This window comes from Periophthalmus magnuspinnatus, chromosome 18, assembly GCF_009829125.3.
Source record: "Periophthalmus magnuspinnatus isolate fPerMag1 chromosome 18, fPerMag1.2.pri, whole genome shotgun sequence".
NCBI lineage: Eukaryota > Metazoa > Chordata > Actinopteri > Gobiiformes > Gobiidae > Periophthalmus > Periophthalmus magnuspinnatus.
This window is the reverse complement of record NC_047143.1, coordinates 28,343,829-28,369,509: the sequence shown is the minus strand read 5'-3', so window position 1 is coordinate 28,369,509 and position 25,681 is coordinate 28,343,829. Positions and strand designations below refer to the sequence as shown.

The 25,681-nt window shown below is 40.3% G+C and overlaps 1 protein-coding gene across 2 annotated transcripts in view; it reads left to right on the top strand.

The window, feature by feature from the left end:
- Positions 1-9,016: 9,016 nt before the first annotated feature.
- The window catches only part of tesk1b (testis associated actin remodelling kinase 1b), a 28,442-nt gene continuing 11,777 nt past the window's right edge, over positions 9,017-25,681 (top strand). The window contains exons 1-6 of one of the 2 annotated variants that reach the window (XM_055229051.1): positions 9,017-9,185; positions 10,017-10,278; positions 19,156-19,277; positions 19,729-19,777; positions 20,203-20,349; positions 24,686-24,768. In XM_055229051.1, coding sequence (XP_055085026.1) covers positions 10,084-10,278; positions 19,156-19,277; positions 19,729-19,777; positions 20,203-20,349; positions 24,686-24,768 — 596 coding nt within the window. In that variant the 5' untranslated portion in view covers positions 9,017-9,185; positions 10,017-10,083. The remainder of the gene's footprint in view (positions 9,186-10,016; positions 10,279-19,155; positions 19,278-19,728; positions 19,778-20,202; positions 20,350-24,685; positions 24,769-25,681) is intronic. The other variant, XM_033983461.2, reaches the window with a different exon arrangement.

Below are 25,681 nucleotides of genomic sequence, written 5' to 3'. Positions count from 1 at the left end.
TTAACTCGGTCAGTAGTTTTTTAGTTATAAAATCCATTAGTGGTGGAGGAGCAAGTCCATTTAAAACTTAGTACATAATAAGGCAAGCATCCATAAATACCTGATAACTTTCAAGATCCAAAATATTATACTTACATAAGATATGACAATAGTGATACTGTAGAGGCTTTTTGTCCAGTGTTTTCAAATTTTTTTGAAGAGGGATTTTAGGGGCTTCAGGATGGACTCTGATGCGGTATAGCAGTAAGATATGTGACTGAATATCATGGCAGATACACCTTTGCTGATTCTGTCGTCAGATATGGTCTTATATGTTTGAAGTTTGACAGATTTTATTTACGCACTGGTTTGCATTTTAAACATGACAAAGCGGACAAATCAAAGGAAGTACGTGACCGAGGACACTGTGGATGTTTGTACAAGTTAAACTAGAGACATCTCGGACCTGGAGCGGTTCGAGTTCGAGTCATCAGGATTAGATGACTTATGTTTTGATGGATTGGATGCTGTTCCTGATCAGTAAGCGTGGTTTATTCTGCTGTTGACTTAATTGTGGGTCAAATATATCATGTGTAATCATTAGCGTTAGCTAATGCCAATCTGCATTTGCCAATCTGCATTTGCAGTGTGTGGTTTGTAAATATATATTTATTTTGACCCATACCACTTGTTTTTACTGTATTTTATATACAACTATACATTTTATATTGTGTTTTGACATGATATATAAATGCACAGTAATAGAGCAGCTGCAGATACAGATTCCTCTCAGTGCGAGTTTTCAGTTGAGCCTCACTGTCTGTGGGTTGAAACTTTCAAAAGTTATTGCAGTTTTTCCAAAGGTTCTCCAAATGTCTTCATTCGGATAGGTTTGGAGAGGCCTGGACTTACTCATGATAAAATGAGCGTAAACCTCTCATTTTTATAGGTATTGACTTGAAATTTGAAATGTGAGAGGTCAACAAGATTTTCAGTTGAGATATAGACAGTTGAGGTATTTTCATCCCCAGCTCCTACTGCAGCTTTCAACACTTTCATTTAAACAAAAAAATGTAGACGAGGATGAGAAAACATATTTTTTATGTGTGTTCCAAAGTGTATAAAAGCTCAGCAGACAAACTTACAGTGATTCTGACACCTGTGGGTAAAACTATAGGGTGTTACCTTTACAAAGACCCCAAACTTCTGTATTTACTACTGAGGGTTCAATAACGGTGATCATTTTAAGTTGGAGCGGTCAGAACAAAGGCAATTTAACCAAAATGACCCGGAATGTCCATCCATCCATCCATTTTCTTCCGCTTATCCGGAGCCGGGTGGACCCGGAATGTTAAGGGGTTAAACACAAAATGTAATTTAAACTTGCCTATTTTTGGCTATGCTCTGCCTACACAAATATAAGTATTACTCCAAAGTATAAGGCCCATTGTTTGACTGGGGTTAGATGCAAAACAAACACAAGGAGACCTACACTGATTTCATCATAAATAGAAGTTGATTTGTACCTGCTGAGTGGAAGTTATCCAAGTTCACTGTGGAACCTTCTGTCCATGCTAAGAAACAGGCCAAGTGTAGCTCTGGAACTGAAATTTCAGAGTAGCAGTTTGTGTTTGAACTGTGCTGTAGCCACAGATGGTATATAGACGTGTAGTCTACTCATATTATTTATGGTTCTTATTTAACTCTGACCCTACTATTCTGCACCAAAATCAATATGCAAAGGTCCAATAAAAGTTGTCCTCCAGGGCTATATCCATGTGCCCAAACTAACAAAAGCAAAGTGAGATGAACACAAATAAGGTTCAAACGTCTCCAATCAACAGAGAATATTAAGAGTATTACATTAAACAGTAGGTCATCAAACACATGAACATGAACAATCACTTTACTGACAGTTTAAATACAATCCCATCAGTGTAAAGTTTAAAAGCATCTGTGATGGTCTGGGGATGTGTTAGTGCCATGAGTAACATCTGTGAATGCTTCATTAATGCTGAGATGTGCATACAGGTTTTGGAGCGACATACGCCGCCATCCAAACAACGTCTTTTTCAGGGACTTGCTTATTTCAGCAAGACCAAACCACATTCTGCACCTGTTACAACAGCGTGGCTTCGTAGTAAAAGAGTGCGGATACTAGACTGTCCTGTCCGTCCAGACCTGTCCCCACTGAAAATGTGAGGCACATTATGAAGCGCAAAATACGACAACGGAGACCCCGGACTGCTGAGCAACTGAAGTTGTACATTCAGAAAGAATGGGAAAGGATTCCTCCTTCACAGCTTCAACAATTAGTGTCCTCACTTCCCAAACTTTTATAGATTGTTACCGTTACCGTTCCGACGGCCCGCCCCTGCTCCGTCGCCTTTACGTTACAACTCTACAGCAATGTACATTTATTTGTCACGCACACAAACAATCTACACATCAAATGAAAGCTACGTCTCTCATTTTTTTGAATATACAAACCATTTTCTCTCGCAATCACCACAGTCCTGACACGAAAGCCGTTTTTACAGAAAAGTCAAAAATGTGGCTTTGGACTTACCTTTGAGGGCTCTGGTTCTGTCAAACATCAACATATTCCCTTGAAATTCGTCTCATTCATTCCGTACAGGTCCAGAGAATATAATCCAGTTACGAAATTATGTCCACAAAATAAATTAGATCCTCCATGTTCAATCTGCTGCTGGAAAGAATTCCAAACGTGAAATCTGCTCCGTCACGTTTTTGCATTTCTTTTGTCGATTTCAGGCATAATAAAGTTCTGACAGCGCCAGCTTTGTTCTCAGTGCTGAACAAACATGTAAGCATGTAATTGACACCAATGTTGGCCAATAAGGTGGGGGTTTTGGGTTACTGAAGCCCCAGACAGCGAATCAGTGCTACGGATGACTGAAAGAGTACGCCCCACTCTCTCCCTTGGAGAATCAACCAATTACATCACACACATTTCGTGACATTTTCCCTTACAGCCAATGGCCGTGTCTCAATTCACCAAATGCACCTTTTGAAAGGTCCCTTCAAAGTTCTCCTCAAAGTATAGTTTGAAGGTTCTGGACGAGAATCTGCCCTCCTCAGTGTAGCCTCCATCTTGCTGAAGTGGGACAGGCCCACGCCACGGACCGCACTTCCACCTCTGTCTTTGAGCGTACGATACGCACATTACGCACGTTATTTTTAATAATTTAATAGAAGAAAAGTCAAGATGTCGTCGTCGCAGCCGTTTCTTTCTGTTTAGATTGAATATCAATAGGCAAATATAACGTTCAAGGTGATTTTTTTCTCAATTGTAGCTACTTCATAACTTTAACAACATAAACCTTGTGAAAACGTAATAACAGAGACAGAGGTAACAATATAATTTTTACATTCATGGTCTATAAACCAGAGACACTGATTAGTTGTACATAAAGTGGGATATTGCAGTTTAACGATTCGGTATTTTGGCCAGTGGCTACACCACTTTAATAACAGTAGAGGGCGCTGTTTCCCTTCTATGTCATACCAGTTTTTTTTTCATATTATTATTGCAAAGTATTTTATAGCAGTGCAGCGCTACATCAAACTAGTGTCTTGATTTACTAACGCGAAGGTAGATGACACGTGCCACCAGGGGGCGCAGACGTATGGAATGTACCGGAACACATTAAGATTTTGTGCACGTCTCAGGACTCTCTTCTGTCCTTTCCTGGGAGTCCGTTGCTTCATTGTTCACATTACCTGTGTGGATCATTAAACTCTTCTGACTTTATGTTTCAGTCTCTTGGTCTTTGACACAATAGAAACGAACATTCTTACATTATTCTTATCGCAGTAATAATTTCTAATGATAATAATGTCTTGTTATTGTGTAGCAATAACTGCACATTCTTTTATTCTATGTAACTCCTTTTTAATCAAACACACTGTACAGATCTTTATTCAGATTTAACAGTTTCATGTCGCTCTGTTGTAGATGAGGTAAACCAGTACGAACATTTGAACGTGTATTGCACAGCGGACTCCATTTTCTTCTCTTTTTTGCGTAGTCACGGTGCATGATGGGATATAGCAGTGCATGAAGTCTGTATGGATGCACGCTTAGGTTACGTCCGATCTCCATGGAAACGGTGGAAAGGGCAGGGCACGTTTGTCGGGCGCATTCAGTCAGGTGCGTTGAAATCGGACAGCCCTTGTCGCACTGGAAATTACGTAACTGCCCTTCGACGCACACTTTCAGTGGTGAATCTAAGGCCAGTTTGACTAATTGAGACACGGCCAATGAGCAGCGGGTCACAACGGCCCAATTCGCCAAAATGCCCTTAAATGCACCATTTTTGTTTTCCTAAAATGCACCATTTGAAGTGTGTGTTGTTGTAATAGTGCATTTCCAAAAAAGATGACATAGCGTTTTGGGGTATTCTTTACAAAAAGTGCAATTGTTTTGATATATTTGAGCATAAATTGATTAGTCGGGCAAATTCTATGCATTAGTTTAAAGGAGACATCTCTCATCTTATTATTTATCATCAACCTTTGGTTCAGAATCCATCCTTTTTTCCAAATAGCATCAGGGACAAATTTTCTCCAATAAAAAATAGCAGAGGGCACAGAGGTAACATCTTGTTGTAGCAGGGCACATATTTTTTGATTAGTTTTGCAGAAAGTAGTAAAACAAATTTTTCCTACGGTGGTGTTAGTTACAGTCAGTGAGCACGTATTTTTTATCAATGATAGTGTTTTTAAATAGTTCACATATTTCTTTGGTCACTGCATCAAACACAACAGCATATTCCCGAGGAGTTACAGCAAGGTTGTATTTCAAACTGAATTCATTGTACCTCAGCAAGTGTCCATGTCCGTCAAGCAACTGACCCACCAGGACGATGTCTTTGTTAAACCAGTGACGATAAAATAATTATTTGTTTTTGTATTGCATGTATTTATTATTCCAAATAAAAAAATTATGAGGAAAGAAATAATGTTTGTATGCAAATCCCCATGCTAAGGGAGTCTGCTTGTGAAATGTTTTATTGGAATTTTGTCCACATTATAATTGCAAAGAAGTAGAAAATTAAGACCACCCAAGTTTGAAAAGATTTAGTGAGGAAATATATTCCAGATGGAGGCTGGGTTTTTAAGATATGAATAAAGGAAGTTCAGTCCTCCATTTTCATAGGAGTTCATTAACACTGATTTTCTTAAGTAATGTATACGATTTTTCCCAATGAAATGATATAGGGTTTTGTCAATTGATTTAAGTGTTTGATTGTCACATACAGAGATAGTGCGGAATAAGTGAGTCGAGACATTCCTTCTGCCTTAGATAGTAATACTCTGCCTTTTAAACTTAAGTCTCTTTGGAGCCATAAATTAAATCGTCTTTTAGTGTTATCAATTAATGGACTGAAGTTTAATAAAGTTCTGTCCATTTCATTTTTAGTAATAGTAATACCCAAGTACGTTACACTGTCTTTAACTGAAATTTCACATTCTAAAGCACAGTTTTTGACTGGGAGGAGCTCACATTTTTTAATGTTAAGATCAAGTCCTGAAGCATTAGAGAAAGTTTGTATTAGGTTTAGTGCACAAGAAATTTGGCTACTGTCTCTCAAGAAAAGAGTTGTGTCATCAGCTAACTGATTTATCAAAATGTGCACAAATACCTTTTAATTGGTTCATGGATATGTATTCAGCAAGGGTTTGGGTGGTTAATAGAAATAGGTATGGCAAAATTGGACAACCCTGCCGTATAGAAACATGAAGAAGTACCAATTTTTAGTTTAACTGAGCAATTAGCATTGTTGTATAATAATTTTATTGCATTGCAGAACAAAGGTCCAAAACCAAATTTATGAAGGCAGCTGGAAGGATATCACCTTCAAATTTGTGCTTTACCATGAGAGTGCCTGCCGAGTGCTGACGTCTTTAATCTGATCAAAGGCAAAGTCGACTGATTTCTTAAGACCCTCGATCCTCATTGTGTTCACACTGATCAGTTTTTCTAAGTCGTCAAAACGGGTGTTAATCAGATTTGACAGAACACCAATAACATCTTGGTCACAGGCACAGCCTCTCTTTCCTTCATCTCTAGGCATCGCAAGCAGTGCTATTTTGTGTGCTGGTTCTTTAGAAGGGGTTCCTTCGACAGAGGGGCAGGGGAGGGAATTCTTCTTCGTCCATAATCATGTCTTTGTCTTTGGGTATTTTGACGTAGTCATGTTCTACGCTGGCTGTACATTGCTGTTGCTAGCCTTAGACATGGCCGTGGCAGTAGCTAGACTTTTATTCTCTTTAGAGGATCTTTTTCTATCCCGAGAAAACATTGGGACTTCAGAAAGTGTTCCAGCAGTTTATCAATAGCGAAAAGACATGGAGTAGCATTTAAAGCGTGTTTTCTGTAGCAAAATACGAGTTTGCCGCAGCCGGTTGAAAAAGAGCTACAAACCTGCCCTTCATTTACAGCTTTTCACAGAGCTGGGTCGTAACTGAAGCGTTCATCTGAGCACACTTCATGCACTGCTATATCCCATGATGCACCGCGCCTGCACAAAAACGAGAAGAAAATGGAGTCCGCTACGCAATACACGTTCAAATGTTCATACTGGTTTATGTCACCTACAACAGTGCGACATGAAACTGTTAAATCTGAATAAAGATCTGTACAGGCCGTGTGTTTGAGGGTTAAAAAGGGGGGCTTACATTGAACAAAGGAATGTGCAGTTACTCACAGACAATAAGAAGATGAATACATTGCTATCATTAGAAATTATTATTGAAATAATACAAATAATGTAAAAAATGTGTTTCTGGTGTAAGCATCAAAGACCAAGAGTCTGTGGCCTGTCCCATTTTGGGACAGGCCACAGACTCTGTGGCTACACTGAGGAGTACCCATTCTGGGGTGCTTCAAATGATACTTAGGTGCAAATGAATGGTGCATTTGGCGAACTGGGACACGGCCGACGATGGTTTTCCATAAACAGACGGAGTTTGACGCATGCATAAAGGGAGCCAGATGGATGCAGAGATTCACGTGTATTGGGTGCATAATTTTACACACTGTTGTTTTGCAGCTGTTTTGCATTCTAAACATTACGAAATGGACAAACAACAAAGGAAGTACGCAATCAAGGACGTGGATGTTTGTACAAGTTATACTAGAGGCATCTCAGACCTGGAGTGGTTCATGGCAAAGAGTGAAGATAGCGTTTGGACTCAGGAGAAGAGGACCTTATGTTTTGATGGATTGGATGCTGTTCCTGATCGGTAAGCGTGGTTTATTCTGTTATCGACTTAATTGTAGGTCAAATATATCATGTAATCATTAGCATGGCATTGTGTTTTCCTTAGGCACATGGTTGGAATTGACCTATCAGATGCGCTCATTGGATATTACGATGTTTTACATAAAAGAAAGAAATGGTCAAGATATTTATTTTTTATCATTTTGTGGACGTTGCTATTGTAAATGCCTTCAGTCTCTATAAAGGATACTGTAGGTCAAAGGGTAAAATCCTGATATGCACAAAAGGCCTTTAGAGAAACTCTTGTTTTGGAGCTGCAGAGGCAGGAGCATCAGAACACAGCAGGAAGAAGGAAGCAGGGAGAAGTAAAATCGTCTTGTGTACATCAACCCGGGCAGTGACAAGACACACAGGGCACATTGAAGTGCAAGAAGTGACATGCTGTGAAATGTTTAACCTGCAATATCCCCCTGTGCTTCCAGCAACAAAGAGACTGTTATAATGACTGGCACACAGAAGATCAGCCATAATCATGTACAGTCTGTTTTCGATTTGCAGTGTGTGGTTTGTAAATATATATTTATTTTGACCTATACCACTTGTTTTGACTATATTTTATATACAAATATATTTCAATTCAATTCATCTTTATTTCAGACTCGTGGTCCATTTTTTAAAAAACAGACAGACAGTAACAATACAAACAATAAACATCTATGTTTTAAAAAGACAACCATACCAATGTCTCCACATTCTGGATTGGTAGCAAATTGCACTGCATCTTATGCTTGTGAGTGACAGTATAATTTCATTTTCTGACTTATTCAGTTCCCAACGTTCTCCAAATGTCTCCATGTGGACAGGTTTGGAGAGGTTTGGATACATTTGGATACATCAAAAGTCCCTCCATAAAACACCTGCATTTACTTATGATAAAATGAGTGTAAAAATCTCATTTTATAGGTATTGTCCTCAAATTTGAAATGTGAGTGGTAAACAGTATTTTCAGTTGAGATATAGTGTATTTTTGTCCCCAGCTCCTACTGCAACTTCCTGCACCTTCATTTTAACCAAAAAATTTAGGCATGGATGAGAAAAAATATTTTTATGTGTGTTCCAAAGTGTATAAATGCTTAGCAGACGAGTGATTCTGACACCTGTGGGTAAAACTATAGGGTGTTACCTTTACAAAGACCCCAAACTTCTGTATTTACTACTGAGGGTTCAATAATGGTGATCATTTTAAGAGTTTGGAGAGGTCAGAACAAAGGCAATTTCATCAAAATGACCTGGAATTCTAAGGGGTTAAAAAGAAAGGTGATGTAACACAGTGGCAAACATGTCCCAGCTTTATTGGAACATGTTGCAGACATCAAATTGAAAATGAGTGAATATTTGCATAAAAACAATAAAGTTTATCAGTTTGAACATTAAATATCATGTCTTTGTAGTTTATTCAGTTCAATATTGGTTGAAAGGGATTTGCAAATCATTGTAGTCTGTATTTTTTTCAGTTTTACACAGCGTCCCAACTTCATTGGAATTGGGGATGTACAGTATGAGCATTCCCATAATACTTTTTTCATATAAAGCTTTTATCAAAGCTTAGATTTTATGTTTGAAGTCCAAACACGTCCTTCACGTTTTTCCACGCTAATACAAAAGGAATATTAAAAAAAGGTTGAAAACATTGATCCATTAATCAGAAGTTAGTGCTATCGGAAGTAGATTGGTCCTAACAAGCCACGCCCACATGTTTTGGACCACGCGCCCCCGTCAGAACCGTCAGACAGAACTGTGCGTAACACCGGAACCACGAGCCTGCAGGAGCGCCGAGCTCCGGGCAGGTATCTAGAGTACCCTGGATACAGTACCCTGGATACAGTACCCTGGATACGGTACCCTGGATACAATATCGGTGCAGCTCATGTGATACCAGGTAGAGGGGAACACAAGGTAAGTGTGCCGCACGCGCGGACATCACGCTTTCCCTGCAGCCACTGCGAGCCCACGCGCTGCAGCGGTGCGTCAGCGTTTTCACTTTGATATCACAGGCTCGTGCGTGTCTCCGTCAGTGACGAGCCCCAAACTCGAGCTCAGTTTGGCTTCCATTATTCACGAGCCGCAGTGGAGGAGCTGGAGCATTATTCACCTTGTGTCCTAATGGTTGGATCAGCTGTGTGTGCAAAGTGCATTGTGCTGCTGATATGGGGCTGTATTCATGTGTTATCACTGCGCAGCAGAAACACAAACGGCCCGTATGTGCAGCTCTTCTCTGGATTTATGTGGCTTCTTTCTCAAGCCACTGCGCCTCGCCTGCTAAAAATGCGTCTGATGTTCTCCTTACTCATTATGGCTACCAAGGTGTAATAATCCACTTATACTACATTTTAACTTGACGCCCTTGAAATATAATGACCTACATGGAGTCCACTTTTATTGGACAATAAAATATGACTGTATATGAGTTTCAAAATGTAAATAATTTTATAGACCTATTGCATCTCAATCCATTGCATTTTGATTGTAATTATAGTTAATAATCTTGATCACATTTGCTCATCATGTTGCATTTAACTCAAATCATAATCCAAGTAGTGTTTTTCTTTTATTCAGTCATTGAAAGCGCTCTTAGAATGTGTGTATTTAACTGTGGTGGTTTGTAGTGTGAGCTCAGTCTCTCCACATGCCTTATGCCTGACACTTTTGACTCTGTTCCCGCCCCCTCTTCTCTTTCTGTCTCATTCTCCTGGCTGATGCGTCACTCTGGACATCCTATTGGTATAGGGCAGAGGAGAGGGGAACCCCAGACAAGCCCTGCACAGGAGGCAGGCTGTGCAGTCTGGACACAGCCATGAAGCAACATGCAGCAGTTCTAGAGGAATCTCCCCCGGAGGAGGCAGGGCCCCTTGTCCACAGTATCCACGGGCCGCACAGGATCAGGCCCTCTTCATACCGGGCCCTGCGCAGTGCTGTGTCCACGCTGGCACGCATTGATGACTTCACCTGTGAGAAGATCGGAGCAGGTTTCTTCTCAGAGGTCTTCAGGGTGAGTGTCACACACATTTAAGACCCCATCTGGAGTGTAAATATCCATGGTTAGAAGGTTTACCTCCTATGTTTCAAAGGAGATGGTAAACTTTATAACACTAACTTTACCTTCACTCAGACACCTTGCCAAAGGGAACAGGGGTCTAGTTATTCAGTGTTCATTTCATAATGTTGAATTGCTTTGTGTAATGGATTCTATTGCCAGCAGTTCTGAACACTTTCATGTGACCTGTGTTTTTCTATTTGAGTGTAAACTATGCCTTTTTGGTAGCAGATGAGGTACAAGTAAATAATTGAGTATTTGGAAGGATGGCAGTCTAGGGCTAGTAAAGGATGTCACAACATGGCTCTGATCTTTTGTGACATTTAGATTAAATGATTATATTATTGATTGCTTTAATTGTATGAACAATAATTATTGTTTGTACATTCACTTTTATTTGCTACATAATTATTAACTTCTTGTTGAAAACAGCTTTCAAGTGCTTGTTCAAAACATAGGCCATGTCCTCTGACATTACGTTGCGAGAACTAAAGCCAAAGGTCAGGTTCTATGCAAAACCACAGATGGGTTAATCCTGACCTTACCCCTAACCCATCAAAGATGGATGACACAGTCTCTGTCTTATTTTACTAATCTAAAACATATTCTGTGCTTATAATGACCACATATTGCTGGAGCTTTGACCCCTATTGACCACTCTGTAATCAGAGCCTCATTTCCTTGCACAGACCAAATACCCTGTTTCGCTGCATCCCCACTTTGTAAAGTTGACTTACTGCAGGTGTTCAAAAGCGCCATTATGTGAGAGATGGCCCTTCCGATGGCCCCGTTCGTGTTTACCGTGACCCCAGTGTTGTGTAAGATGGCCGCAGTTGTTTTTGGAGGGGGTGTAATTCGATCCTGTGCGGACAGGTAGAGATGGTGGCACACATGTTCGTAATACTACCCCCCTCATCAAACTCAGACCTGGTCCCTTTGTGGCGGTGCCACTCACCTGTATACAGGCTGATTCCAACACACGCCTCATTAGTGCCAAGAACACCAGAGTGAAAGGCCCTACGAGGAGGCCACAAACACTGATCTTTGAATCACACCATCACAAGGAATTTCTCAGAAGCAAGTTGTCATTTCTGATAAATTATTAGCTGTGTGAAACTTTGAATTTGGATTATCGGATCTTACCTCGTTTTGGTTGTCCTCTTGTGCTGTATATTGCCTCTAAAATGGAGACAAAATCTTTTAGCATTCTGGTCTCTAATTTAGTATTGATTTTCAAGTCTTTGTATTATTTTATATAGATGCACAACAGCAGAAAGGAAAGTATATGGAGTTAGCCAGATGAAGGATTAAGTTTAATCTGCCTTTTAAAATGAACCCTAACCCTAATTGTTTTATACTATATTACATTTACTTTTGTTTTTTTGCATGAACTCCTGCACAGTAGTCTTTTAGTCTTTTGAGTGCAGTTTGTGTCAGATCATAGATACTGAAAGAGCTTTTGCCACGCCCCCTTTAGATACTTTAGTGTTTAGTGCCACTTTTAAAGGCCTCGCTGACACTATGCATAAGTTTAAATATATTTTATGTAATGGTTTTTAATCAAGATTTCTTTGTATTTTTTTTTAAGAAAACAATAGTGACACCTATTTGATTATAAGTACTATTCTCCAGTATATGGCAGTAGTAGGCTGTAGTTCTATGAATGAATGTAACCTGAAATGGAGTTGGACTCTGATGGCCACTCCTTCAGCCGTGCCCTTTGAATGGTTGGTGAGCATGCAAATGTCACTGTGTTTACTGCCTGCTGTCAATTCCCCACTTAGCAATGGCTTGTCATGGCGATATAAATGCAAAATTATTACCTCGGCTATCAGTCATATTGAAAAACTGCCTAACTGGCTGATCGTCCACATGTCCGGCTTCTATGCAAAAATAACTTCTGAGTAATTAATTTGGTGTTTTTGCCTCAAATGCATGTAGTGGAGGAGAGGGCTTTGAAATGGATGTCCCATTAAAAGGAGCTTGGACTCCTGCCATGTGTTTGAGCCTGGCACTGATCAATGGAGGCTCTCTGCACCTCCACTGTGTGCAATTGTGCAATGTGAAAAAGCCAAAGCGAAAAGCGGAGAAGGAGGGAGCACACGTGTTGGGACAAATCCCTCAGGTGCTGTTTTTCTTCAGCCCCTTATTTGCTTCAAAGGAGAGTTCCCTGTCTGTATTTTCTTGTCCCAGCAGCTCCTTCGCGCCCCACTCTGCACTGAGAACCTGAGCAGCTATAAAATCTCTGAAACAAATGGCCCTATCACTCCACACTAGCATTGACTCAACAATTTGTTTTTAAAGTTGTAAAGCTGTACTTCTATTGGTTTACACCTGTTGCCTGTGAATATGTGCCAAATAAAAGGAGCCACGAGGTGTCTGTCAGGGATAGTTGCCTGTAACGTGGTTAAAGCAAGGATAGAGTTAGCACTTCAATGTTACTAGATATACTTGTAGACTTGTATTACAATTGTGTGGAAGGATCATACTCTGGAGACTAAAATAAAACTTGAGGAATATTGCACTTGGAGAAATGTGCTTCTTACAGGGATATCATGCCTATATTTGGACAATCAGCAGCAGATGTATAATATGAATTTAAATAAATATCACCTGATTTGTCATTGCATCAGCCAAGTCCTATTCTATTACCATCTATGCTGTTAGGTGAAGCTGTAAGTAACATGATTCTTTCTATGCAAACCCAGAGAGAGCCATATGTCAAAATATAGCTTTAGTCAAATAGAAAACAGTAGGGTTTTTAATTATCATTGTGGTAAGTGTCAAGTCTATTCCTTTGTAACAAAATTGAAATTGTCTGAAATTGTAGTATTTTGACACCAAAAAATCTTGGTCTTTTTAAAATTGCTTTTCAGTGTCATTGATCCCATAACACTTTCTCGATAGTGTATGGTTTCAAGTCATTTGTAGATAGAGGGGAAAGTTTTCTTGACTGCAAGAGGGACAAACAGAGCCATCACCACAGTCATTATTACACAGGCTGCGATTAGCTGCCACTGATGGGGCCAGCGTGGGAGGATCACTTAAAGCTCATGGTAATAAGCAGGAGTAACTGTACGCAGAGCTAGACCTGTCACAATAACACATTTAGAAGTACGAAATATTGCTGTAAATGATAATATTAAACCAATTTATGATTATGACACAACAACCTTAAAGTAGAACTATCCCCAGAAAAACAGTTCTACATCTATTATATATTGAGCGATAAGTTGATATAGTGATGACCATGACAGGCCTACGCAGAGCATAGATACTATACTGAGGCTTGTCAGCTGCAGGGGACAGGAGAAAGTTCAGAATGCCGTTTTCCCAATAACCAGCTGAAACCACCTCTATGGCTGTTTCTTGTGATGACATTATGACAGTGTCAGCTTCCTTTGTGAACCGCAGTTTAACGACTGCTATTCAGTCCTTTTAGATCAATATTGCAATTTAAAATGTCCAAAATATAATGATCCATGGGTGTCATAGATTATAACTATATAGCAGACAAATGTAGTTAATGCAATGTGGGTATGTTTTAGTTGTGAAGTAGAAAAGTCTTATCAGAATCAGATTAAAATCTTTCATCTGATACTCACTCCAAACCTCCAGTGTTGACATGATACTAAAATGTCAAACTTCATTTGGGTATCAATTATTTTAAATGCTTTTTGGACAATATTGTAATTTTCAACACAAAATAATAGTATTTGTTCATTACACCATGTGATCTTACGCTGTTCTGATAAAAATCAAGATGTGACCTTTCCTGAAGCAGTTTCATTTTATTCAGTTATGTGATTTTTTTTTTTTCCTTGAGTATGGACACTTGCTTATCTAGTTTCAGTACTAGTTTTTGTATCTGATTTTTGATATTGATGATCCTAATGTTGCGTTAACATCTTGCCTCTTTAAATTATGCACTTTAGAAGTTATCTTGAGCAGATTTTGCAGTTACTGGTCACTGTCTGGACACTCCCTTTAGACCTGTTCAGATGTGTTTGAGTCTCAGATCTATGACGATCTCTTCAGTTGAAGCTTGATCCGTCTGTAAACACAGTGATTACCGTCACTGTTTGTGTTCAGACCCATGTCGTGTTGTCTTTACCAGAACATTAGTATGGCTGAACCAGTGCAAAAGTATTCAAAATTGATACTAATCGATATTAAAACTTGTTCAAATGAGGATCTTGTTTCGATAAAAGTATTGTTTATGTGCTTTGTACCCAAAGTTGATCATGTGACCTTCCTCTCTTCAGTCCAACTGCCAGTTATTGCTTCAAATATTTTTAGATTAAAATGTGGAAGTGTTGGGCAAGAGTTTCACAATATTGTTTTTGGTTGTGCACGGTTTCTCTGTGCTTAGCCATGCTGTCGTACCTTTGAGGCTAGAGCAGCTAAACCTTGAGTGTTTTTTGCGTGTGCATTGAACATGGCTTCCATAAAGATAAACTATTGTCAAAGCAATTGCCCTCATGATAAATGATGCATTATGAAGCTCTCCAGACTTCAGGTTAGGGTTAGTTCAACTCACTTTTCTTTAAACAGAGCCATGGAGTTTTCAGTAGTTGTCATTTTTTTGTGATTAGCAAACAAATAAATTGATGACAATAATATCAATTGGAAAAAAAACATTTGAAATTGACATATTTCAAAGGGTTAGGGTTTAGACTTAGACTGGCTCCACATTTCTGAACTATAACTGTAGCTTCTTTTCTGTGTAAATAAATGCAGAATATGGTTTTGTTGTTTCTTGTTTTGATTTGTGAGGTCAGACCTGTTGTGAGTGGATGTGTGTTGGAGCAGAGCTGGCTCACAGACAGTGATTCTGAGTCCAGCCCCAGGCTCTGTTTAATCCTCTGCTTATTTCACCAGACCAGCTCTTCTAAAATGGCAGGTTGGGCCCCTTGGGGAACTCCTGATCCCCTGACACTTCAATACACAACAGGACAGGGCTGATACACCCCTCCCCAAATATGAACTAACCCTAAACTGTATGTAGTAGGGTTGTAAAAAGTATAAAAAATCTGATACTAATAAACTCTATACACTTATGAACTTTATACTACACTCATAAGCGTTATACTACACACTTCTGATCTTTGTGGTGCACACAGACCTGAGCATGGGCCCCAGCTCCGACACAAATGGTATAGCGCTTTTCTACCTTCAAGGCACTCAAAGCGCTTTACAACAAGGAACCACTCACCCATTCACATACCGCAGTGTACGCAGACACTGAGGGCAAGGTGGGTTAAGTGTCTTGCCCAAGGACACAACGACAGCATTCATCTGTATGAGTTAGAATCGTACCCCTAACCTATGGATCAGTGGATCTGACCGCTCAACCAATGATGTTTATGTCGAGAGCGGGATTTGAACCGCCAACCTTCAGATCAGTGGACAAACACTCTACCAACTGAGCTACTGTCGCCCGACACAGACCTGAGCGCATGGGCCCCAGCACCGACACAGACCTGACCCATGGGCCCCAGCACCGACACAGACCTGACCCATGGGCCCCAGCACCGACACAGACCTGACCCATGGGCCCCAGCACCGACACAGACCTGAGCCCATGGGCCCCAGCACCGACACAGACCTGAGCGCATGGGCCCCAGCACCGACTGGCCTTTAGAGGTCTGGTCAGAAGTGCGATGATTAACATTTTTTAATTTTAGTTGTAAATTAAACAATAATTTAAATGTGTTTTATATGCTTTAATATGAGTTTATGATGAGGAGAGAGCACACAGGAGAAGGATGTGATGAGGATCTGTCAGGTTCAGTGAAACCGGACTCAGCCTGTTAAACATCTACTTTGGATTCTTAAGACTATCTATGAAATCCTTGATAATCCTGGAGCGGCCCTGTGGCAGATGTAGCTGTTCATGTGGTCTCGCTGAAGCCCTCTGCTCTCTGGGACCTCTCCAATGACACACCACACACATGTCCGGGCCGGAGTATTGTGGGGCCCTGCTGCTGATGCTAGTACTGAGCCAGTGTTGAAGGATAAGGGTGTGTGTCTGTGTTCATAGCTTTCTGGGTAAAGCTGTGGCTCTTGACGTTTCAGTTTATAAAAATGAATGCATTGCTTTGTCACTTATAATCTATTCACTGAAGCAGATGTGTAGCCTTTGGGTTTCCATTAGTAGTAGCAAACCATTTGGACAATTTTTAAAGCAAGCTGTCCTCAGGGACGTTTTGACTTCTGCCTGGCATGCATGAAGTGGGACGACAATAACTGGAGGCAGAAGAGGCTGATATTAAGGCCAACAACATGCCTAAAGAATATGCAAAAGATTTATTTAAACACTTTGAGTGCATCAGCCATGAAAAAAAAAAAAAAAAAAATCAATAATGAGTTCAAGCTTGTTCACAGCTTATCGGGGTCTAACTGTGAGAGCTGCAGTCTGTGCTCTTGGCTCCTCTCACTTCAGTCTGTCTGCAGTCTCTGCTGCAGTCACTGACTGGTTGAAGTGTATTGAACCAGAAATCTAAGCATGGATGCAAGATAATATCAGTTACCAATAATTATTGGCCAATAATGGATGTTATGACATCACAGTGATAATTCAGATAATTACAAAAATCACAAAAGCCCAAAATACACCAATTCAGCTGCTTTTTCTCTGATATTTTCTCCCTCAGAGTGCTCACTGAGCCTAGCCCTGCCCCCTTCTCCACTCTGAACCCTGCTCCGCCCCCTGCTCCATCTGCACACTCACAGAGGTGCATGAGGGGGCTTTTTTTTAAGTGGGCAAGAGGAGTTTGTCTGTTTGAACCACTGGTGTGAACATGTGACCCATGCAGACATGTTTCACTAACAGCCCAATGCAGACGGACTGTGTCACATTGGCTGCTTTGAACTCGTGTCACTCAGAACACATCTCATGTTGAAGGAACAGCCCCTGTGCTGGGGATCCCGCCCCTTTCACTCTGTGTTGTACAAAGTATCAAACTGACAGATAGAATGTGACTGATCTGAAACATATTGTTAAGCAAAATAACCAAATAAAACCACATTTACGCTGTGGCAAGAGGAGATGAAGGCCTGTATGAAACATTAGGGTTAGAGTTAGGACATTGGAAGTCTAAAATTAAATTATACTGATCTTATGAGCAGCTACAACTCAATACTGTTACTTAATATTTGTAAATGTTAGATTTGTAAACCTTTGTGTATTATTATATGTTCTGCTTTAGTCACATTTAGGTCCATCAACTAATACAAACACATTTTTAAAAGTTTTACTATTCAAAAATCATTTAAAATGTATTATTGGTTTTACTTTATCGGTTATAGATGACAAACATCTTCAAATGATTGGTATTGGTTGAAAATTCCATTATTGTGTGACTATAAGACATATAGGCCTTTTACTTTATCATGTTCTCTGTTGAAACAAGTCTTTGATGCCAGCACTTAAAATGAGAACAAAGTAGGCTTCACTGGGTGTTGGGCATTGTAATACTTTTGCTTTGTTCCATATTTTTGTTATCAGGACTTATGGTAGAAGTAAACCTGCGGACTTGATTCTGAGTGGTTTGTGCCAGATTGACTCTTCATTGACTGGCTGTTTAGCTAATGGCATTACTCCCTCCACGCTAATAAGCTTTATTACTTTAGTCTCGTAGCGCTAAAGAATTCAAAACATAACCACAGCCGAGCCCCTTCACCTTCTAACATTAACTGGAGAGACAGTGTGATGCCAGATAGTAAAGAATGATTTAGAGCTGTGTATGAGTGTCCTGAGGTGTGAAATAAAAAATCTAATTGTGTCAAGTCTCATCCGGGCTGTTTTCTGACTTCAGAAATCCTTTTGTAAAAATACTCCAAATCCAAATACTCATTCCGGTTAAGTTAAGTTCACTTTAATTCTCTGTAGAATTAAAGTGAACACTTTTGCCTTGTTGACATGCACACCAAAATCTGATTTATAATCTGATATCTTTTAAATGTATTTAAAAGAAAGTGAAAACTGATGTGCATAATCAGAGGGACCACATTTCATTTAAACAATCTTACCTCCAAATTTTGATAATAATCAGACATTGACCATTGACTATTATGGGCTCTTAGGGGTGAATGTGCCCTGTTGACCGTTCTGCCACTCTTTCTCCTTCTGTCCAGGTCGTTCCGTTGCACACACTGCATTACACTGATTCCAGCACGCTCACAACCTCACGCCTTATTTTTATTTATCTTGTTACACTTACTTTATTGTAAATAAATTCCTTTTGAGCATGTTAACCTCCCCTCCCATCTCCCATCTAATCAGTGTATAGAGTTTGAGGTCGAATGTTAAAAACTTTACTTTTTTTATATGATATTTGACTGTAAAGTAAACAAAAGAGCCATTGGATGACCTGATAAACTGCCGGGTCAGTACTGGTGAATTCATTTACCACACTTTAAAATCATCTTAAAATGCTTATCTCCATTGGTTTAAAATTAACTGGTCACAACTCATACAATTTTTAATTGTTAGTGCATGGTGTACTAACATACTCTCTCCGGCCTCCCATACTCTCTTTATGCACAGTTTACATGTCTATAGCCATTGGCATTGTGTATGTCATTGTGCAAAAAACAGCTATCTGTTGTTAAAAAGGATGAGTCAGAAAGGATTTTCTGTGATTAATAAAGTGACTCATTTTGGCTCAATACGAAGTATAAAGTCTTGTATTTGTAGTTCTTATGTCTGTTAAAACAGTAAGAGGATGCACCTTTGCCACAAATGGGTGTTGACAACCACATTATTGACAAACTTTAGCATGGAGTTAAGACAAAACTGAACCTAATTAATGTCTGTGTATCCCACAGGTGCAGCACCGCGTGTCCGGACAGATCATGGCTCTAAAGATGAACACTCTGCCCTGTAATAAGGCCAACATGCTCAAAGAAGTCCAACTGTTGAATCGACTGTCTCACCCCAACATCCTCAGGTACGCCCCTTGCAGGGCTGTCATAAGTATCGAAAATGAGATACTAATCAATACTAAGACTAGTATCAAAACTAGATACTCATTTGAGCAGGTATTGATATTTAAAAAGCCCCATTCACAGGACAGAAATGGACCTTTCCTAAAAAGCTTTAGAATGATCTTGAGCTATATCAGAATAAGTATAAGACACACAGACTAGTATACGCCTATGGACCACTATGTAAACTCTGAGTAAAATCATATTCTACTGTATAAAGAAAGAATTTTTATTATCATAGTATTGGAATCAGTATTGAGTATCAAGTCTCTTCCTTAATATCAAAATTGATACCCACCCAAAAATCCTGGTGGAGACACACCTGTTTAACAGTTAAACTGTATCTTCAATAAACTACTTTTTACAACACTCTTACAATTCAACATTTGAATTGTTTTATTTTCCTGTTTGCAGGTTTATTGGAGTTTGCGTCCACCAGGGCCAGCTCCATGCTCTCACAGAGGTTGGTTTTCGATCGAGGGCTTTAAGTGTAACATCTTACAATAGTATAGAACAATCACGTGCAACACTCAAAGATGTAAAAGAAAAGCTCATGTTTTTTTGTTGTAAACACATGCAAAGGTCAAAATGTCATAGTGACATGTTTATGTCCTTTATCTGTATCTTGAGGCTAGAGGTCAGCCATTAATAAACCCACATCTATTTTTACCTGCACCACACAGTTAGGTATTTTTATTACCATTTTATTAATAAAATGATATTATTATTATATTGTTTTAATTCAATATTTAGCTATAAGAATATGAGCTTGAATTAGCCGTACAGTCACAAAACATTCAAAGTTTTTGCTGCTTTGGCCTAATTTAAGCACAAATAAACTGTTTACTAACTTCAGGTCTTAATATTTGCGATAAATAATGTTTGCAGTACATAAACGGGGGGAACCTGGAGCAGCTGTTGGCCAGTGACGTGTACCTGTCATGGAGCGTGCGTCTGAGCCTGGCCCTGGACATTGCACGAGGACTGGAGTATCTGCACAGCAAAGGCATCTTCCACAGGGACCTCACCTCCAAGGTGACCGCCGCACCCACACCACCGCCACACCCACACAACTGCCACACCCACACCAACGCCACACCAACGCCACACCCACACCACCACCACACAACTGCCACACCCACACGACCGCCCCACCCACACCAATGCCCCACCACCGCCACACAACTGCTTTACCCACACCAACGCCACACAACTGCCACACCTACACCAACGGCACACCCACACAACCACCCCACACCCACACAACCACCCCACACGACCACCCCACACCCACACGACCACCCCACACCCACACGACTCCCACACAACTGCCACACCCACACGACCACCCCACACCCACACGACCACCCCACACCCACACGACTCCCACACAACTGCCACACCCACACGACCACCCACCCTATGTTCCACAGTAATAACCTGTGAAATGAGCGAGAGACTGTCAGACAAAGATCCGCACGGATAATCCTGATATACAACTTTTACATCATTGACAAAATCTGGAGAGATCGACCGATATTTTTTTTTCATGGCCGATATGTTGGGCTGATTTTTATTATTTTCCAACAATCATGTAGTTTAAATTTACTACAAACACACCCACAGCCTTTTTTACTACACACCTTTAAGATAGTAGTAGTCATTTTGTGTGCAGTTTCTTTGTACTTAAGTACTCAGATGACGCTTTATGTGCATCCTTTCAGCAGCAGGTCTGCGAAAACAAAATGTGGACCTCTGCTGGAGATTTAAGGCAGATATCGCCTAGATATACACAATAAGACATTTGTCTTAAAATATAATTGTACACAATAACTTATACAATAGTGACTTCATCACTATCTTACATCACTACACAACATGGAGAGAACATCTAAACAGAACAGGAGGACATGGTTTACTCCAGCTATAACTTATTATGAACGCTAAGCCTAAGTGTAAAAAAGGGGTCTCCACAGCAGTCGTTCTTGATGATGCTGAACTGTGGATAAGGCACCGGGTTTAACTTGTTTTTTATATATTATTATCTGGGTTAATTTAAAGATTTTGATGCTCAGGTATTAGTGATATTGTAGGGGTCATTGTAGGGGTCATCGTAGGGAGTCATCATAGGGGTGATTGTAGAACCCTCAACTCTTTAGACCAGTGGTTCTTAACCTGGGTTCTATCGAACCCTAGGGGTTCGGTGAGTCAGTCCCAGGGGTTCGGCGGAGGCCAAGACACACACCAGACTCATATGATTCGCGGACTGCGAGCGTCTCCAGACGCTGGCCGTGTCCTAATTCGACAAATGTGCCCTTTGCTGTGCCTATCGAACACTGCTCCCTCCAAGCTGAGCGCGTGCGCAATTGCGCACTGCTGACACGGTCTCCGCGCACAGAAAATCTGTGCTGCGCACAAAAAATCGAACCGGAGTTGAAAATAAAATAAGCACACAACAATTCATTCTGCGCTATTTTTCAGTGTGAGTCAGTGAGTGTGACCGGGGACGAGCTGCTCCAGACAGTTATGTGATTCACAGACGTATTTGCGCAGCTTATCAATGCCATTGACAGGCTCCTCATGTTTGAGGAGCCTGTGTTTCAGCCGATGTGGCCGATGTGGAGTGAAGACTCGCTGATGATTCTAAGTGTTTAACCCCTTAACGTTCCGACGGCCCGCCCTCGGGCAAAGATCCGCGCGTAAAATTACGCGCGCGTAATTGTGTAACTTTACGCACTGTTTTGCAGGAGTTTTGTGTTTTAAACATGACGAAACTTACAAAACAAAGGAAGTACGCGACCGAGGACACTGTGGATGTTTGTACAAGTTAAACTAGAGGCATCTGGACCCGGAGCGGTTCGTGGAACCGAGTGAAGATCTCATGATGGACTCAGGAGTAGAGGACCTGATGTGCTGATGGACTGGATGCTGTTCCTGGATGCGCGGTTTATTCTGCTATTGACTTAATTGTGGGTCAAATGTGTATTATGTGTAATCATTAGCATTAGCTAATGCCAATCTGCACCCCCTCCGACCACCAATCATTCACGCACACACCAAAGTGTGCGTGAATGATTGGTGAAGTGTCTTGCCTAAGGACACAATGACAGAAGTTGGTCCGAGCGGGACTCGATCCTCCAACCTCTGTCACAGAATGACTGTCACACTGACACATGCACAGTGTATTTTTAGTTTCCAGTGTGTGTTTGTTCACTGTTTGCAGTGTGTGGTTTGTAAATATATATTTATTTTGACCCATACCAGTTGTTTTGAATATATTTTATTTACAAAAACACATGATATATTGTGTTTTGATATGATATGTAAATGTACAGTAATAGAGCAGCTGAGTGAGCAGATACGGATTCTTCTCAGTGTGTACTGGTCATTGAATACTGTCACTTCGAACGGCATAAAAACATAAAACGACATAAAAACGAAGAAAAGGAACAGACTTTGCTGTGAAAATGACATGAGAGTGGCCAAGGTGAAGCCTGCATTTCTGAACTGGTCTCTCAAAGGCAACAGCAGAAGTCACACTGACTTGCAGTAAATATTCATTATTATTCTAGCCTGATGGAAATTAGTTGATGGGTGTGTGTTAAAATGTTAAAAATAAATAAATAAATAAAAAAATAAAAATAAATAAATAAATAAATAAATAGCATAAATACAATAAGTTCATTATTGGAATACATAATACAATAGAAAATTAAAATAATTTCAGTGTGGTAGTATTAAAAAAGTTAATGTCTTTGTGAAAAGGTATGTATGTAATTTGTTGTGAGTTCATACATTGTATTGGTTTTATTCTTTGAACACAGTGATGTTAATGCACGGTTTATTTTGTGCGCCAGTAAAACATACATATGGCTTGAATTTGAAAAAAAATTATATTTTATTTTTCAATAAAGAAGGGTTCGGTGAATGTGCATATGAAACTGGTGGGGTTCAGTACCTCCAACAAGGTTAAGAACCACTGCTTTAGACCCTGAAGTTGGGAGATTGTTTATGTAACAGGTATATGGGCTAGAGACCAGAGTAATAGTACTAGTACTTTGGGGTAGAATCAGAAGACTAGGAATTGACTCAGAGAAAGAATGGACAGACACAGTATGGAGATGCGAGGCAAAAAGACTGGCTATGATAAGCCTCCTACCCGGCCCGACCAGAGCAGGTGCTCACAAGGAGTTCACTTGTAGAAAAAGTATCCAGATTTAGTCTTGAGGGTTAATCTGTAGCTCGCCATCCGAGAATGAGAACCTAGAGTGTGTACACACAGGACCATGGGCCTCAGTCAGTAAAGTTCAGTGTAAACACAATCATCTAAATTTCAGTAAAATGAGTAGCAGTTGCAAATTCTAAGCAATCTATAACAATACTAGCCGTATCATCAGTGAATAATCATGACAATCAATACAATGTACAGTATAGAGCAACATTAATCATGTGGAAGTTAAGATGCATTAAAAGTGCGCATGTGCGTTTGAGCACGCAACCATTGACATTCATATATACAAATTAAAGGCCTGAAATTCATTACAACACGGGCTATGACATGACATAAATTAACCAAAGATTCCATATAAGTTTCATAGAATTTGCATAAACACCATTGGAGAAAACCGGGTTTAAACCCAATGCTAACCGCTCATTAGGAATGAATGGAGCGCGCTAGGCTACCGTTAGCAAAACAAAACAGACTCATCAATTCCTCTTTATATCACGAAATCAAATCTCATTCCTAATGTGGCATTGACTCGATGATCAGTACCTACGGTTAAAGAGTAAGTTTGATGAAGTTGGAGGGTTGTTATGGCGAAATGAAGGTAAATGAGAACTTTAAACCTACCGGCGTTGCATGCTCCTCGCACCTTCCGGGTGTGTGTAGCTACGGCTCATACGGGGCCCTGATTGGCCGCATCTAGTCACGTGAGCGGCGCGTGAGATTTGCGGACACAGCGGAGGGGAGAGAAAAGGAGAGAGCTGATAGAAAAGGGAATCCGCATTTTTCACCCGGGTTTACTCTGTGGAGACTCTATGTAGGTCAATGGGCATGGGGTAATTTTAAAGACTTGTCTTATTGGACTTGTCCCTTGGTTTGTGTTCAGTGTTGCCAGATCAATTGGAAAAATGCAGACTTTCGAAAGTACCATAATGGGCTGGATAAATGTTTACGGTTAATATTTGTTTTGGGTCCAGTGTGACTGAAGGTTTGGACACTTTGTCGCTATGGCCGGATGAAAGGTTCAGTTGTTTAGTGGCAAACCAAAAATGCAACATCACACAACAGTTCTCAGATGATTTGCTGTGTATATTCCTTTGCATTTATTTATACATTGAACATAAAGTCTTATTGCTGTCTCTACAGAACTGCTTGGTGCGCTGGGAGGGCAGTGTTTGCACAGGGGTGGTGGGAGATTTCGGCCTGGCAGAGAAGATCCCAGATTACAGGTCAGTGCCTCAAGTCTCCTGATCAAACCCTCCATCAACACTGATTAGATGAGCCTTTCCTGCACTTCTGCTTTTACATCCCCTTTTTGTCCAATAATCTCTGAGCCTCTGACTCCAGGGAACAGGCAGCTTTTTTCAAAATACACAGCTGACGCTTTAGATGTGGTTGTTCCGTCTGTGCAGTCAGTGGAACTATGTGAAACCTGATTTTGAGAACAGGGGAAGCAGATACAGGCCAGACTCACAACGATGTATCAATATTTGATGTGAGCTGTCATGACGTCCTCTGGTCCGCTCCGGGTGCCACTGTCACTTTCTCTGTGTCCAGAGCTGTGTCCAAAGCCACGTTCGTTTTAAACTGTGTCCAGAGCCACGTTTGTTATAAACTGTGTCCAGAGCCACGTTCATTGTAAACTGTCCAGAGCCATGTTCATAACACTCTGACATTTATGTGAATATTAAATTCACCACCATCAATTCTGAGCGGCTGTAAATGAGCAGCTGTCCTCTCATGTGTCATTTTCCAAGATGGATTCCTTCCATAAGCAAACATTAGTGTGAAATATGGTGGTTACCTACAGATTAAATCTACTTGTCATTTATTAAGATAATAAGAGTCAGATAATAAGAGTTTGTTGAGTCCTTTACTGTAGGATTGGTTTTGGGGTTTAGGGTTAGAGTTGGGGTATATAACAAAATGGTACTGCTTAGTGCTTACACATTCTTAAACTGAAATATATTTAGAGGAAGTTGAGCAAATTCTATACAGCAGATGGTTTGATTCAGTCTTTATGAAGGAAAACTGAAAACTGCAGGTAAGCTGCAGTCAGATAATTAACCAGCGATGACTAGTTTTGATGGCATAATAAACAGTAATAAAATAAATAATTAAAGCCGCAAGCGGCGATGATGG